Source organism: Podarcis pityusensis (genome assembly GCF_964106645.2).
Source record: "Podarcis pityusensis genome assembly, chromosome: 2".
Lineage (NCBI taxonomy): Eukaryota > Metazoa > Chordata > Lepidosauria > Squamata > Lacertidae > Podarcis > Podarcis pityusensis.
Window position 1 is genome coordinate 54,113,791 of NC_138029.1, and position 17,776 is coordinate 54,131,566.

A 17,776-nucleotide genomic window follows, 5' to 3' on the forward strand; every position below is an offset into this window, starting at 1 on the left:
ATACTGTTGAGCTGTAGTTTGTGTAAGAGAGTATGGAAGACAAAACTGCACACTTGCTTGTTCTCAGAAATTGGATTGTGTGTTTTAAGAGGAAGAAATGTGATGAGAGATGGGAGTCAGTTGTTTCTGCAACACAGACGAGAGCACACGCCTTTCTGTGTCTACAATGGACTTTTCACAAGTGGAAAACTACATACTGGCAGCCACTTCATGCTCATACAATGTAGGTTTTGTACACATTTTGATTCTGCAGGCTGCTTTTTTATATTTCTTATTTAATATTTTCTAAATTGAACTTGAAAATATCCAAGCACCTGTCTTGCAGTTGGCAAATCTTACTAGCTTTAATGGGAGAGGGGTAAATATATGCATTCTCACAGATATGCTTTAGAAGTGCTTCTAAATGTGATTCATGGAAGACTTGTGAAATGACTGCTGTACATCTTCATTTGTGGCATCCCCCTAACATCAAACCATCAGCATCACAGAGCATATCTTACTTACTGCAGTAAGTTACCTGTTCAAATGAGAATAATTCCACTTCTGGCCACATTCTGCTGTGCTCAGTGGATGATAGCACAGACCTAATACACATCAGATGTGAATTGAACCTTCTGTAATTCACAAGAATAGATTCAGCTGATGAAAATTTCAGAAAATCAATGAGTTAGTCAAGGATGGCCATTCTTGCGCTTGTGACAAGTCAGCCTGAGAGCAGGTGATCTATATGCAGGAGTGGATCTGTCCAGAAACTGACAAACAGCTTCTAATTCTTGTTAACAAAAGTTTTAACACAACATGGATATCTTGATTGCTTTTTGCAATTGTCAGTTAACAAACTTGATGACTTTTTAACATAACAGATTGGTTGAGACTTTTTCCTGCCTTTGCGATTTGAGGTAAGTTTTTGCAATCTGGGATAAAAAAAGGGATGTCATCAAGCTTTGAAAAATACATAAAACCGTTATTAACTGGAGCTCCGGCCAGCAGTGAAAATCAATCAGATGTGTGATCTCCCTAACACATCAATTTCACCTTAAGTACTTGGAATTGGAAGGTTAGGAACATTCTGTTCCTTTCTGAGAGTTGTTTTACAACTGCGTAAAAGAATAGAAAAAATCTGAAAGATCATATTTGTGAGAATTTTATCTAAGCTTCAAATAAAATGAAAAATGGCCAGAAAAAGGGGGGGGGGGTGAAAGAGAGCTCAGATTCCCACAGAAGCTCCCCCACAGAGTCTCTCTGCTGCGATGATACTTGAGCTTTCACATACAACCAGACACATGTTGAGTATATTACAAATGTTGGGGACAGTCTAGCAGGATGTTCTTTGCAAACTGCAGTAAAAAGATATGGGGCTGTTCAAGAGCATGGATTGTATATATAGTTAGCTTAGAAAGGTGCCAGGCAAACAATCTAGGGCCTTTTAGTCAGGGTTATTGTTTTCATTTGTTACTATGTTCTGTATTTTTATATGGTAAACTGCTTTGTGATTGTCACATGAAGGGTGGTATAGAGATTTTATAAATAAAAATAAGTAAACTATAATGTGGCAATTACAATGTAAATTAACTTCATTTTAAAAATGAAGTTCTATTGCCAAAAGTTCCAACTCAGTTTATTGAGCAACATTTAATTCCGCCACCATCCAAGGTGCTGTGTAGAACATAGGACAGGGACCCTGCTGTCTGATCACAACCCTCATTAAATTAAGAAGATAGCAAGCAGGAGTTGGCCATGGGAGGGAATGCAGGAGAGGAGAATGACTAGTGCTAACATGGTTTGGCAAAGTGCTGGGTCTCACCTTTATAATACAACTAAGCAGGTTTGCTGCTATTCACATTCTGGCTTGCCTTACAGGAAGATCCATGGCTATATGACACCCCCTCTTGGTCACACCTTATCCCCTTAGCTACCTCATCAAAACAGACTCCGCAAACCTCCAAATTTATTGAATGGGACAAGTCTCTCTTACCTATCCAACAGACTTTTTAAACATGAACATTTAATAAATTAACACAAGTTGGTTTTTTTTTAAAAAAATGCAAGGGTAAAAAGAGTCAATGCAGTGTTAAGAGTCTTATAGAAAGTTTAATAGACCATGTTTATAAAATGGAAGAGAAGAAAAGTGCCAGAAATACCACTTGTGTATTTTCATTAAACCTGACATAATTACTAACCTGTTAACATTGATAATGAGCAAGCTGTCTTCGCAGCCCATTTCTATGCAAGACAAAAGGATGAAGCCTAAAACCCAATTGCTTACAATTGTTAGATATGTGACTATAACCAGATTTAATGCCTCCTATTCATTGCTGTGCAGAAAGCTATCCAGGGCAGACAGTGCATAGGCAGCCATTTTACTGTGACATGTTGAACAACTGTTTACCAGTTAAACTTTTCATGGGAAGGTTATTGCTTGAAAGTGACAAGAGATCAAAACTGCACCGAGCAAGGGTAGCCTACACAGTGCTCTTCAGATATTGCTGGACGCAAACTCCCATAATCTCTGACCATTGGTCATGCTGGCTGGGGCTGGTCAAACAACATCTGAAGGGCACCATGTTGGCTACCTCTGGAATGCAAAAAAAAAACAATTATTGCTGCTGCTTGGCCCTAAAGTGGTAGTTCTGAAATAGCCAGCAGCTCATGTCCTCTTCAATCCAAAGTGTTGTCTTTTAGCGTTTTAAAATAGTGCAATACCTCACAAGTTGTGGCATACTCTGGGATTCAAATTAGACATAAGGCACTCCTGCCCACAAAAGTTTTATTCTACCACAAACACAGTTGTCAGCTACTGATTCTGTTGCTGCAAAACACATTTACCAACAGAGCATCAAATAGGATAGTATGTTTAATGCACTGTTGCTTCTCACTATCTTTAAAAAAAAAAACAAGCATCCTGGAGGAAGGGAGTTTTAACCCTCTCGCCTAGTGCAGTTTTTCTGAATGAGAGGCTATAGCATAAATAGCAACTTCAGGGGAACGTTTTTGGGAGAAATGGGACAGGGTTGACTTCCATAGTTCCAATCAAAGTATACCTACAGAAATATGCTAATGCATTTACTATATCATCCTGTTTGACCCTAAGCCCACAGTTTTGATATTCCAAAAAAACAAAAATTTAAAAAATGCTGTCTTGCCCCATAACTCACAAACCTGTTTTAAAAGTGGGTGTTTCACAGCTTATCATTGCGTTTTTTGGGCACCGATTGGGTAGTGCCAATGACGTCACTAGTAATAACAGTCTTTTGAAGCTAACTGTTCTACATTGTACAAATCAGGCCTAGTAGCTCACATTCAGCCTTAAAAAAGCAACACCTCGACAAGGCTATTCCCTGGTGCTGCAACAATCCCAATTTACTTCTAGGCTTTACATGCAGCTGAGATATCAAGCCGATGGGACTGGCGTAAAGATTGTGCTAGCATAGCAGTAAGACTTAAATTCAATATAGTGTGAATAGTGGAAAGTTGGACCAAAGCTGTGTTAAAGGGCTTTGTGGATTTCCCTTGATACTATACAGTGGCATGGGCTCCTCCCAGTTGAGAAGCAACGCCCTGACCATTCAGCCTGGTGCAGCAGGCCAGGCGGAATGATGGCAGGGAGAGCTGGAGCCTGGGAGCCCCCAGTTAGCCGTCTCAGCTGTACAGCCCAAGCAGAGCACAGTAAGGCTATAGTCTTAGAGCTTATTCAGAATGTTGGCATCTATTATGCTTAATGCACCATGGCCGAAGGAAGGGTAGTTTGTGATCACCTTTTGCGTTGGGTAATGGAGCTTGGCTATCTAATGATTAATGTTATACAATTGCATTCATGGCTGGTCTACAGAAGAGAAATTGATAAAAGCCAAGGAGACTAGTGTGCCATCTCCAACGCAGGATGAGTGTCACTAAAAAGACACTGCTTCTTATTGAATGCAATGATCCCAACAGGCACACAAGGCAATGCTCTGATCCCAACTACTTTGGAACCTGCTTTGACTCTGGTTCTGGGAGAATTCCATGCCATATATATTTAATTTTGGGAATATTTTGGTCCCAAGACAGCTACTGGCCTTTCACCTTTAAAAGCAGCAGAGAGCTGGGTCACAGGCAGCTGCTACCTGGGGCGGTTTTCTTTGGCAGAAAGAAGCCAAAGTGTTTTGTTGAAAAATAAATTGTGGGTTGTTATTATTATTATTATTGCAGGAAGTACACATAAAAAGGATGTAGCTAGAGGGCCTTAGAGAACATTTTATCGATTTCAACATCCAAGGCAGCAATTTTAGCTTAAGCTGCCTGAAGAAATAGATGGGCTTAAGCAGCCCGTCTTTCTTTGTGCATGCAGATAAACTACTTATTCCAGATGATTGGTCCTCTCCCCACAAGGCAGTGGCTTTCCTTGAGTGCAAGAGAAACCAGATATTAATAGAAAGCAGCTTCTCGTATGTGAAAGCAGCCCAGTGAGCCTATAAAGCGAAGACGGGATTGCTTGCTCAGTTAGCCAAATGTATGAAGTGTCTGCCTGCCTTGCTTCAATACGGTGATTAAAACCCAAGATGCTGGGCACAGTCTAGCCAATGTTTCACTCTAATTTTGAAATAAATGGCATTGAAAAGTACTGAACTTACAGCTGGATTGTGTCTATTCCTTGCAGAGTTTCTTTTTCTTTGCTGCTTTTCTTTTAAAAATATTTTTGTACATGAGTGTGCACGAAAATGAAATGCCACCAGGGGGCAGTTGGCTGCAAGAGTGGTGGAATAATCACTCGGCTCATTTTGACTCCCGGTTGCAAACTATGGGCTTGACTTTCACACCGGTGATATCACTTGGCCAGCTGCGTTCCAGCGGAAACATGGAGAGAGGATAACATGGCGAGAAGATGGCTAGAGTCCTGAAGCAGGACAGAGCAAAAATCTAGTGAATTTTTGATACATACAATATTGCTTTTCCTTAAAGAACTATTCTTAATATTGCCAAAAATGGAGGCTTATGTAATTGTTATGCTTGTACGCTCGCTCCACCTCACTTGCTCATTCCCCTTTGGCAGCTCCTAGCAGATCTGAGTGCATACAGTGTCAAATAGCAACCTAAGGCTACAAAGGTAATAGGCTTCATACAGTTAAGTGTGATGTGCTGTCATATTGATTTTAGGGGGCATCAACCTTTGCTGAATGACTATTCCTGATTATGCAGCCTTTATTTCATTTTTAAAAAACAAAAACAACAATGTTTTAAGTTCAGCCCCATCCCCCCCCAGTTAGAGTTGTCAGTTGTACTTGCTGGTGAGTTCTATCTAACCACATCCCCTTAGAAGATTTTAGCGACTTATATCTTTGTTTGTATCTATTTGCCAACAATTCAATTTCTGATTCACATAGCAACTCTAAGATCACACACTCACCACATCCATTTGCCCTTGAACGCTACATATATAGTGCCAATAGTGTGTGGAGGGGGGGAATCCATGGCAAATAATAATTCTTTGTATATTTTGAGCTGGTGTACTAAATATAAGCTTTAGATCAGAGTAGTTGCTGGTGCAGAAAAAGCTGGTGTTGACATTGGACTCTCTTGTTGTCCATTTGCACTATTTTAGTCTTGGACCATCTCTTTGAAACATCTATTAAAATATGCAGCTACCCACCTAACAAACACTTAATAAAAACCTTATCACTTTCCTACAGGCAGTTGACTGAGCCCAATAATCAGCAAACCCTACATCCTGCCACAGAAAAGCTACATAAAGAAAATATGACCTTTCTTCATTCTTGTTCCCTTTGAGGGGAAAACACCACCTTCTTTCCTGCTTTTTAAAAACACCGGAAAAGGCATAAAATGAGAATTTGCGCCTTATGCACTGCTGCAAGAGACTAGGCCCTAACTCCTTATGGTGGAAGGAGACACTCAGCTTCTGGTTTGAAGAGCCCATAGCAAGGGAAGCTGTCTGCCTTGTCTTGATAGCAGTGTGCAGTTTGATTTGTTGAGCTCCATGAAGTAGGTAAAGTAGACGCCTGGCCCTTGGACAGCAAGACCTCAGCAGAAGCTAAACTGATTTCAAAGATTATTATTCTGGTCGTCTTCTTCCTGATTGTCTTTGGTTTGTGTCAGTGTCAAGTTCTCTTGCATTTCATTATGCTGTTTCCTCATCCTACCAAAACAAAACAAAACAAAACAAAACAAAACACATAAGAAACCAAAGTCCATAACAGAGATGCAGCAACCAGGGTCAATAGCCTTCTGCTACCAGAAAGTGCAAGTAGATAAATAGGTACCGCTCCAGCGGGAAGGTAAATGGCGTTTCCGTGTGCTGCTCTGGTTTGCCAGAAGCAGCTTAGTCATGTTGGCCACATGACCCGGAAGCTGTACACTGGCTCCTTTGGCCAATAAAGCGAGATGAGCGCCGCAACCCCAGAGTCGGCCACGACTGGACCTAATGGTCAGGGGTCCCTTTATCTTTACCTTACCAGGATGACCAGGCTGGAAAGTGGGGAACTGATGCCTATTGCTTCAGAACTGCTGAGACACATATGGAACACTCTACTATTTACATACTAATAGACTTAGTTGTGGACAAAAATGGTAGGGATGACACAAAAAACAATATAACCTGATATTAGTCATGTTATGCAGTGATGGGGATCCAAGAAGATATGCCGGGTCTAAAGACCAAGTTATTTCTGCTAATATAAAATTTACCCTGTTGTTGCTCGAGCCAAGGAGCTGTGTGTGGAGGTAGGATGTGGGCCTCTTTAAATGCTCAAAGAGCAAATCCAAGTGAAGCCTGGTGGTTCAGTTGGTCCCGCCCCTCAGTGAGTGCCCACCCCTTTGCACACATGCCATCAGCCAATTGGGCAGGTGGCTTGTATCCAACTTTCTTGGCCAGTGAGGAGGCCGGGATGGCATCAGGGGAAGTGGCGGCCAGCTTGCAATCCTGTGGCACCTTTAATAGATAAAATCTGCTGAGTTCACTTTTGCTAAATTACCTAAATATCTGATTATTTCTGCTAATATAACATTCATCCAGTTACCGCTCGAGCCAAGAGCTTGTTCTTTGTCATTTATTTTAATTATTAGTTTATTTGAAATATGTATCCCCTGCTTTTCCTTTTTAAATGTCAAGGCAGCAAGCGACAAAATCAAAACATAATTCAACTATTTAAGATGTCAGTCACAAATTCCTTTCTCAAAACTATGCATTGTTCCCTAAAGAGGTGCAGACTAGAACAGAAGAGAGCCATAAACCCACCACAGTCACCATATACTTAATCACATGAATTTAATAGGACTGCCTACTTCAGGGAAATGGGCTGGCGTTGGCTTTTAAAATAATTTGTTCTAGTGGCAGCCCAACGAAAGAGCCTGTGAACATTGCCTAACCTCCCAAAGCCTTTCAATAGATTTCATGCCAAACTCACTGCTTAATTATTGGAGGAATACTGATCAGACTTCCTTATATCTAACTAGTTTCAGTGACATGCAGTAGCACACTTGCCAAGATAAAGTCTACTTTTCAGCTCAATACTTACTTCTCCCTGTTGAAAATGATGAAGTCCCTTTGGATTGACTCCAGGTGTTTCTGAAGCTGGCAGGTCTTCCATTGTGAAACAAACAGAAAAGTTTATGTGATGAGATGACATTAAGGCTATAGACAGTTCACTGGGATATAGGGAAGTGATAGCAACAATAATAAGCAATGGGTTGAATCCAGACAACTTAAGCCTCGGACAAGTTAATCATGACTTAGTGAGATTAACTAAGTTCATCTAACTTTGATCCAATGCTTTTTTTTTCACATGTCTCCAATGCTTTATACACCAAAGATTCTAAAATTCATGTGATCTCTTTACATTCTAGCACAATGGAACATTAAAGTCATCTGAAATCTAGAGATACTGGTAATGATGGGCTGAAGATATCATACCCCTCTGTCACTCCTGGATCCAGATTCTGCTGCTTTATGAAGCTACAGAAAAATGAAGGTTTGCAGAATAAAGTTGTATGAGACTAACCCAATATATTCTGTAGGTGGGTCACATACAGAGTTAAAAGAGTGGACAATTTCAGGAAAAAATAGAAAGATGTGTGGGAAGCAAAAAGCTTAGGAAGATCCTCTTATTTTTGCCCATTTGTTCTCTTAACAGAATGCAAGGGTGCCTACTACTGACAATTCACAAAAGGTAAATTTATCAACATAGCCACTTATCAACTATTTCAACCTGCCAAGCAGCAAGGAGAGTTATAGCATTATTCCACATCTGATATGAAATCTGAGAAGGGAGAGTAGTCCCTTCTCAGACACATTCATAGACAGACAGACAGATAATAGGTTTCAACTACACCAAGTGATGGGGGGTTATGGTCTAAATTATTTGCCTTTGTACTATGTATTTATATTATATTTTGGAGCACCTCATATGAGCTCAACTCCATATAGCTGGAAGAGGGTAGAAGGATGAACCTAGAGAAAAGCATTAGGGTGGTTGCCAAGAAAACAAGAAGGTGCTCTCCTATCACAATCAGTAAATAGTACAGACACAGTTTACTTTCCCCAATTTCTTCCCTGTCGGAACATGAAGGGCTAAGAAAACAGAAAGAATTATACGCCTGTCTGTTGTAGAAGGGGGGTTTCAGTAAGGGCCCTTCAAGCAGTTTATTGCTAACAAAACCCTGACACCAAAGTCAGAAAGCATTATTTGCTATTAGCAATTATTTCATATTCCAGCAGTTTTAAAAGTGGACGTATAGAAAATATAGTATCAATGACACACAGTAAAAAAGCAAATAATTTAGAAACTGAAGGAACTACTACTTCCATTATTATCCAAATCTGCAGAGACAAGCAGCCAACTAGGGTGATGGCTTGCCTATTTTGGCTGCAATCTTCTCTTCAAGCCACTCATTTGGAGCACTGCCATTAACGTCAATGCGATTAGACCTGAGTAAGCAATTTGAGCATCACTGTCTCTTGTCTTTTGAGACCAATATGTCAGGAAGACATCTAACAAAGCTGGAATGCATTAAAATGCTGGCATCTTTACATCGGCAACAAGTCCACTGGTCTGTGCAAATATGAATTTCCTCAACTGAAACAAGGAGCCCAGCTGCCTCCAACTCTCACCTCCATGGAATCATTTTTGCCGCTTTCCTTCTCCTTCTTAGCCAGGCGCTTTTTCTTCTTATGAAGTGGCTTGGACTCCAAGATCATTTCTTCAAGTTCAAAGGTTGGGTCACAGTTCAACTTCCCTTTCTGGGGTAAGGGGAGAGAGAATGTTCCAAACAGAATGAGACTTGCATGGGAAGCTGACTCTATATCTATACTTTGGTTCTATACCTGGAAAAGAAACCATACCAAGAGCTCCCAATCACCTTGGCATCACCTCCCTAAGCGGGACTGGGCAACTGGCTGAGGTAGGCGGAGACCTCCAGGTATCCCACTTAGGGAAGGTGAAGCCAAGCCTGTGCTAATGGTGTCCCATAGGGTCCAGGGGACTGCGCACGACCACGCAAAGGGCGCCCCCATTTAATGTGGGGAGCAGTCATTACCCCATCATCCTATTCACCATCCTCTAACTGGCAGGGGAGACTTGTATGATCTGTGTGATTCACTATTTGTTGCCAAAATTTAATGAAAAGCAAAAAAAGCCACCACATTTTTGGTACGTAGTTACAAGACTACTCCCCCATCATTCCCAAAAAGAGGAGTTTGGCCATCACTGTAACCAATGAACTGGTTTGTTTTTAAATTGCTGGCTGTGTAAGCTGTCTTTTGTGGACTTCAATCTGAAAAGCAGGCTAAAAATATTCTACAATAAAAAAAACCTATTATTTGAGACTTTATATAATTAAAAATATAATCCTTACGGTAGGAAGGAATCCAGGCTCTACTGTCTTTTGAAGTACAGCATCCCAGTTGATATCGGACAAATAAGCAAAGTCTTGGATATCGGTCAGTTGAGAAAACCGTTCCTCTGTATTTATTTCCATTAACTAGAAATGGGAATTAAACCAGCTTGTAAACATGATAAGGATCAGAACAGAGAGAAAACAACAAGATTTTTTACTGTAAATTAGATACAGGAAATGACGGTGGTTTGCATCACTGTGCATTTCAGTCAGGCATGAATCCCCATTAAAAGCCATACGACTTAATTTAATCATGACTAATTTGCTGCATTGGTTTCAGATGCAATGGATCTTAGTCACAACTTTCACTAGATCAGGACCATTGTGCCGTAAGCAGAAAGGAAAAAAGGGCAGGTTACCAGTTTTACTCCTGATAACTCAATAGAGAATCCTCTTCTACAACTATATTGTGTAGCACAGCATAGAAGCAAGTCTAATCTATTGTTCTAATTTGAAAATATAATTAGGTTTTCCAGGAAGGAGAAAAGCCGTAATCCAGTCTATTTATTTTTACAGTAAAACATCTGATTGGGTTTTACGTAAGAAATCAATACAATTTTGAGACAAAAATAAGGAAGCAGTCTAGGGCAGAAGACCAATTGGAAAATCATATGCTCCATTTTAAGTTAGCATTTACTTTTGCAGGCAACAACTGGTAGATCTCGAGCTCAGTTAGGTTATCTGAAGAGTTGCAACACATGAAGGGCAGTACAACTGTTACTTGCCATACAAACTTCAAAAATCTAACTTGCTGAACTAAGGGCAACAATACAGGGGTCTTTTCTGATATTCCTTGGGCAGCTTGGGAAGAAGCAGTGGCTCTTGTACTACCTCACAAAGAAAGTGTCAGAAGCCCTGGGTTATATGAGAGAGGTCCACGCTGCAGCTCCTTCGCAATGCAATAATACTCTAGCTTTCATGAAGGATGGTAGTGGCAGAGGAAGGAGAAGCATCACGGACTCTTCCCTGAAGGCTCCCACCATCGCTTTAGAAACCAAGAGGGAGCTGCACTGTAGCAATTTCAACAGGAATGTAACATCAAAACGGTAACCACAGTTTTGCCTAATAAAGTTAGGCTTTTGACAGTTTTTATCCATACAAAAGCAACATATTCAATTTAGTGACAAGTTATCCGTGGAGATCAAGGACTACAGTCCCTACATTTCCTAGATATTTGCCCATGATTGACTGGTGACTATTCTGGCTGTTTCTTCAAGCTGCCTTGTTCGTATTTCAAAACTTACCACTATTCATTCTGCATAGCCCTGCAAGTTTGGTCTTCTGCTAATGCTATGAGAAGAATTTGTAAGGGAGGCAATTATAGCCGTGCAATAAGCAATTTAGGTATCCAAAAGCATTGACAAAGGCCAACATGCTCAGTGGAATACATGTTGGTCTTGAACTTGTGAATTCAAATTTATGACCCATAGATTCATTGAGTAGCCTTGGGCAATGTTGTAATCTCTTCACTCCCTTTCTGTGAAATGGGAATAAGTGTGGCTTGTTCTCATGGGGTTTTTGTGAGGACAACTGACAATTGAAGATAAATGGAGAACGTTCCAAGAGAAAACCAATGTTCTAAGTAGCACAGCCTCAACAAACTTAAGGAGGTGGCTTTGGACAATGAAAAATCCTTCTACCTTCCGTTCCCCTGTAAGACTTGGCATTACAACCAAAAGCAGTTAGAGCTAAAGACCACAAGTTTGGTTCCAAAGGTCAAACAATTTAATTTGCGTTGACCAGAAATCAGCACTACCATAGAAGGCCTTTCAATCTTTTCTCTCATTTCCATACATCACACTATCCATGAGTGAGTACAGAATCTGTTTCTTTTCCTTGCTGGATGCTTGGCTGGCTCAAAATGAGAAAGTGTTCTACTTCAGCAGTAATTTACTGAACTCTTTCTTCTAAGTAAGTTAAGCCAAACACTCTACAAGTATCTACTGCATTTGAACCAATTATTCAAAAAGTCCTGTTCTGACAGATTTATCTCAGAAAGATTTTGCAGCAGTACTTTATTTTTATGACTCGATAAATACCCACATAGTTCAAACCAACTCCTGTTGAAATCAGATCCCCCTGTGGTTTATACAAATGCCACCAGTGTACACTGCCCATATAGTGTTGACTATTTTTCTTCAAACATTACCCAGGAATCAGCAAAACATTTCAAAATGATTCATGTAGAACATGAATGCAAACAGATTGTTTTTGTGGGAGCTGCAAATCATTCAGGGAAATCAAAGCCAGCCAGTTACTTCCTCAGCCTGCTTCCATTCATATGCCAGACTGACTGGAATGGGATACTCCTGCTGAACTGCAAACCTACAATTATGCAAGTTCCTAAAATGCTCCTCTAACATCTGCAAACCCATACAAGCATTTTTCACATGAGAGGTTTCCCTGGTTTCCCTTTGAATCTGCCTGTAACGCAAACATAAAACCTACACAGGTTGCAGCACACATTTAATTTCTATTTTCTTCCCTTTTCCATCCTGCATTACCAACCTTGCATAACTGGCAGTAGAGGGGCTGGAAGATGTTCAGTTTGTATGTGGCAATGCTCCATGCCTGATTTAATGCACTGAAACCTTTCTTATGAAATTTACTTGAGACAAGTGAGAGCCAGGACCAAACTTGACATCCCAGTTGGTCTCATCTATAATACATAATGGCTGCTAAAACAAAGACAAAGGGGGGCACAGTGGAAATTTAAATAGCGGTGACATTGCATCATTAATTCAAGAAGGAACAAAAGGGCCTGTGGGGGTTCCAGAATGTCATGGCACAGGATAAAAAGCAAAGTAAAATGACATAAACAAATATAAAGGAAATCTACAGAAATGTGGAGTTACTACTCTGTCTTGACTAGTTTCGAATGCAGGGGTTTTTTTTAACAGTTTTTATGTGTATTTAGGTTCAGAGTATATATATATATATATATGGACAAAATAGTTCTTCTGATCATACAATCATACAGCTACCACCATACATGCAGGTTTTTTCAATTGCCGTTGGGCATGTTTCCATCTCCTTGGTGCCATCTCTTACAGTGCCACTGTTAGGTCTCACATAAAGGCAGTGGGGGTAGAAGAGTCAATATGTAGCCAATGCATGCATGTATATGGGACTCTGAATATATGGAAGCTTTTCACCTTGTGCGGAACTATGTGAAGAGCATATATTTGATACTAAATTTTGAAAAACATTCAGGATTGGGCTGTGGATTTGGAGTTTTAGCCCAGCATAACCTGCTATGCATTGGGGGGGGGGGAGGGTAGTGGTAACTAATTCACTGTCTACAGTTTAGGGTCCCCAGCCAAAATCATGTCTTCCAGATCTATTAATCCTGCCTAAAAATATTATAATATTGTGGGTTTTGTCTTTACTAAAATGTAAACGATTAAAATCCTGCCAACCTAGCAGTTCGAAAGCATGCCAAAGTGCAACTAGATAAATAGGTACTACTCCAGTGGGAAGGTGAACGGCGTTTCCGTGCACTGCTCTGGTTCGCCAGAAGCGGCTTAGTCATGCTGGCCACATGACCCGGAAGCTGTACGCCGGCTCCCTCGGCCAGTAAAGCAAGATGAGTGCCACAACCCCAGAGTCATCCGCAACTGGACCTAATGGTCAGGGACCCCTTTACCTTTACCTTTAAAACGACTAAAAACATTTCTAGCACGCTTGGTTCATGTGTTAACAATATGGATCTGAAGTTCTCCGTTACACTGTATCTCCACCTGGGTCTGGGGGTCATGTGGCAAGGCGAACATCACCCCCTTCTGAAATCAGACTTCTCCCCGCTACATGGAACTGTGCACCTGAGTGACTCTTGCCAAAGACAGACAAGAGATCTTCTCAGTTCTGCAGAGGTTTTTTAGCTAGAGATTCTGAACACCAAACGTGGAGATTCATGAACAGAAAAAACCCTCAGAGTGCATCACTGAATGATAGCCCAATTTCAGGGTCATTTTCTTAAACTGCCTAATATATCATCTCTACACCACTTGCTGTTACAAATATTGCTGCCACTGGGGGCTGTGTAATTGCCACTTCCATTCTAGTACCACCCGTGCCCCCTTCTGTTTTCTTTTCCCCCGGGGTAATAATGAAATATAATAGACCTTGGCCTTAACTTTTCTCAGCCTCAGCAGCAATAGCAGCAGCAGTCTTCTCAACTGAATGGCCTGCCAAGCCTTCAGATTCTCGAGGCAGTTCCGTACAACATTGATTTAAAAATCACAGAGACAGAAGCACAAATACCAGAACCTGCACACAGCACACATATTAACCTATTTTCTTTTCCATAGTCTCTTTTGAGGGGGTTATAAGAGGATACTGAGGCTATACATACATAAACCTGTGCAACAGGACTCCCTCTCCTTTCCCCATATGAAACTACAACACCGCACTCTCAAATCTGGGTTTGGGGTTTGGGGAAATGCCTAAACGGACTTTGGAGGGTGCATGAAGAAGAGGAGTTTGGATTTGATATCCCGCTTTATCACTACCGTAAGGAGTCTCAAAGCGGCTAACATTCTCCTTTCCCTTCCTCCCCCACAACAAACACTCTGTGAGGGCATGAGCAGAGGAAGTCCACTGAGCAGACAGAAGTCCTTGAGCTAATGCGAAGATTTTGCTGGATATAAACCCATTCTTTTAACAGCGCAAACCTATCTGTTTTCTCAGATGAAGGTTCCATTGACTCCATTGAAATTACTCACAATTTAGTATGCATAGGATGGTAGTCTATCTCTTCTTCCCTAAGTTACCTATATCAATGAACCCAATTATCTTATTTTACTTTTTTAAAAAAGGCTTCTTTGGGAGAGAAAAATGTAACCATCTTTCATAACTGGAAATCGCTGAGGGGTCCTGTTTATGCCATTAATCTTGGATGTGAGACCAAATTAATTTGTACCACTGTATCTGGTATCTGGTATACAGATACACTGTATCTGTATCTGCCTGGCATGCTCTGGTCCATGGGGTCACGAAGAGTTGGACACGACTAAACGACTAAACAACAACAACATCTGGTATAAAAGGAATTAAGTGAATCTCCTTATGCCATTTATTCCATAATATAAAATATTTTGTTATGTAAAAATGGTTCACTACATTTCCCATTGCATTTTCATACCAGTCAGAATGAATTTATTTGGAATGATCTTGAACAGTGATGGGGAATTTGTAGTCCTCTAGATATTGTTGGACTACAGCTCCCATCACCCCTAGCCACTGATCACAGTGGCTGACACTGATGGAAGTTGAAGTCCAACAACATCCAGAGGGTCAAAGGTTTCTCACACCAGGGTCTTGAGGCTTTGAAATATTTTTTTATGACAGGAATTGCTACTATGGGGAGAAGGATGTCCCACTGCAAGCACCATACTGAGCATGAATCAGTTAGTTGCAATCAAGTATTAACTGAAACTATAGGACTTTTAAGTTAGTCATGAAGTCCTGTTAAGTCAATGTTCATTTATTTCAATGGGTCAACTGAAACTTAGCTGAATACCACCTAAGTTTCTGTTGAATTGTGCTAACAATGTTTGAACATAGATTCACATTTTCATGGATTGAACCCATTGTTTTTTGCTGCGTTTTTTCATTAACTTCACCTTTAATCAAATCATGTTTTCAGACATTACCAAAACATTCCCTTTACAGAAAGAAAGAGGCTGAAAGATATAGTTGTACTGAGACTTTCCCAACAGCAAACCTTCCAAAAAGGCATCCCATTCCAATTTCCTCTGTCTGATAAAGAATGCCTCTCAGCCATATTTTCTGATAATTCTTATGCTGACAAACTGTTACCACATGGAAATATGTGAATAGAAGTTATGAATAAATGATGGCAAGTGAACATCTCTACAGAAGCTTGACTGTCACTTTGCCACAGGGAAAATGTGATGTCTGGAAACCTTCTCAAGTGAAAGCATGCTGAACTAGCAGGTAATTCTCTCTCCCTCTCTCTCTCTGGTAATTTTACTGAAAACCATTATGAGGTGGTTTGTTTGTTTTTTTAAATTTACAGCAGTATTTAAATACCCATAAAATCTAATAATACAAAGATGTAACGTAAGTCCACTGCAAATTTTTCTCTATGCCTCTACAAGTGGGAGCCAACGAAGTGCAGCAGGTGGCTTTTGTGTGGTAACCTGAAGTCATGTAAAATTATGTCACACATTTTGTGTTAGCAGAAATTACTGTGAGGGGTGGGGGTGGAGAGGTAAGACATGGGCTTCTTGCTTTTTGAAGCAGTCGCACTTCTCCTATAAGTCTTGCTTATAGGCTTATAGGCTATAAGCCTATAAGCTTCTACTCAGAAGGTGTGGGAAACATTTGGTCTTCTAGATATGTCTGTGTCCAGTCCTGGGCACCACAGTTTAAGAAGGATAGCGACAAGATGGAACATGTGCAGAGGAGGATGAACGGGATGATAAAGGGCCTGGAAACCAAGCTTGAGGGAGTTGGATATGTTGAGCCTGGAGAAGATCAGACTAAGAGGTGATATGTTCACCACCTTCAAATATCGGAAGATGAAGCAATCTTTTTCTGGATTCAAATAACAAGGAAGGCGATTCTTAGAAAACTTTAGGGGAAATGTTCTGATGGCAATAGTTGTTTGACAGTGGAACAGACTTTCTTGGAAGGTGGTGGACTCTCATTTATTGGAAGTTTTTAAATAGAAGTTGGGTGGCCATCTCTCAGGGATTCTTTACCAGTCACTGAAGGGAACTGAGAAGTGGTCACTGGCCAGGAATGATGGTAGTAGTAGTAGTTCAGCAACATTGTGGGGGGGGGGGGCTGGGGTTCCCCATACCTGTTCTAAAGCAAGCACCCTTCTCTTTATTGAAATCAGCCTGCCTCCAAAAACATGTCCCACTTACCTTTTGGATTAAGGACACCATATCCTTTGACCAAGCAGCAGGATACATAACTGTGGCTGTCTTGAAGATGTGGGCAATTTCATTTGCAGCAGTACTAGAGCGAATGTGATATGGCCTCTGTGAAGAGGAAAAGGGGGTAGGGAGCAAATAAATTTTGAAACAAATCCCTCATCCAGCAGCTGCAAAAACCACATTATTTCTTTCAGACCATTTCTAAGTAAATGACCTCTGCTCAGGTGGTCATTGTGCTGATTTTTCCAAAGCCCACATTCTTCCTGTTCCCACCCGCATCACTCCTCCATCTCGCCCTGCTGTTGTTCTCAATTGAACCATTGAACTACAGTCACTGGGGAGCCTAATTCAATTGAAGTAAATAGATCAGTGCAGGAGAGGGCAGCAGCAGCAACAACAAAGCTACATTTGAAAAGCAAAATGTAAGGGAAGGGATCAAGGCTTTGCGCTGTCATCCAACCAGCGGTTCACTAGGACAGCCTGAGTGCAGAGGAAATACTGCTGTTTTTAAAAAACAGAAAACAAAATTCTTTCCATATTCCCTGAAACATTTAAAGACAGCATTATCCTGTTTATGTCTGGAGTCGGAGCTTAACTGCCATTGAGGTAAACTCTTGTTTTTATTTCCTTTGAAACAGACATTGACCATGTTTGCATATCGTGCTAAGCCATAAAAGGATGGTTTGGTAAGTCACGTTTGCATGAAGTGCAGGCTGACAGAGACTTCCAGGGGACTCCCACTTTGCTCCTCCCACCACAAAGAGGATAACCCAGGAACATGCTGTGTTTTGTGCTAACAAACCATGATGCACTAAGCCAACGACAAACCATGATTTGCCAAACATCTCATGAAAACAAAAGTCGAGGGGCTTGCCATATAAAGAACTACCCATTCAAACTAAGTGCCGAATTAGTTCAGCATTGCTTGCTATATCGTGGCTGACCTTATAGCCTCTGGAAAGAGTGAGTTAAACTACGGAGGG

At 40.8% G+C, this 17,776-nt stretch overlaps 1 protein-coding gene across 3 annotated transcripts in view; it reads right to left on the reverse strand.

Moving 5' to 3' along the window:
- Positions 1–2,071: 2,071 nt before the first annotated feature.
- STK32A (serine/threonine kinase 32A) overlaps positions 2,072–17,776 on the reverse strand; it is a 73,980-nt gene continuing 58,275 nt past the window's right edge. For all 3 annotated transcript variants that reach the window (XM_080997256.1, XM_080997257.1, XM_080997258.1), the window contains exons 9-13: positions 16,782–16,898; positions 9,844–9,969; positions 9,101–9,229; positions 7,509–7,573; positions 2,072–6,130 (exon numbers count right to left, since the gene is read on the reverse strand). In XM_080997256.1, coding sequence (XP_080853382.1) covers positions 6,037–6,130; positions 7,509–7,573; positions 9,101–9,229; positions 9,844–9,969; positions 16,782–16,898 — 531 coding nt within the window. In that variant the 3' untranslated portion in view covers positions 2,072–6,036. The remainder of the gene's footprint in view (positions 6,131–7,508; positions 7,574–9,100; positions 9,230–9,843; positions 9,970–16,781; positions 16,899–17,776) is intronic.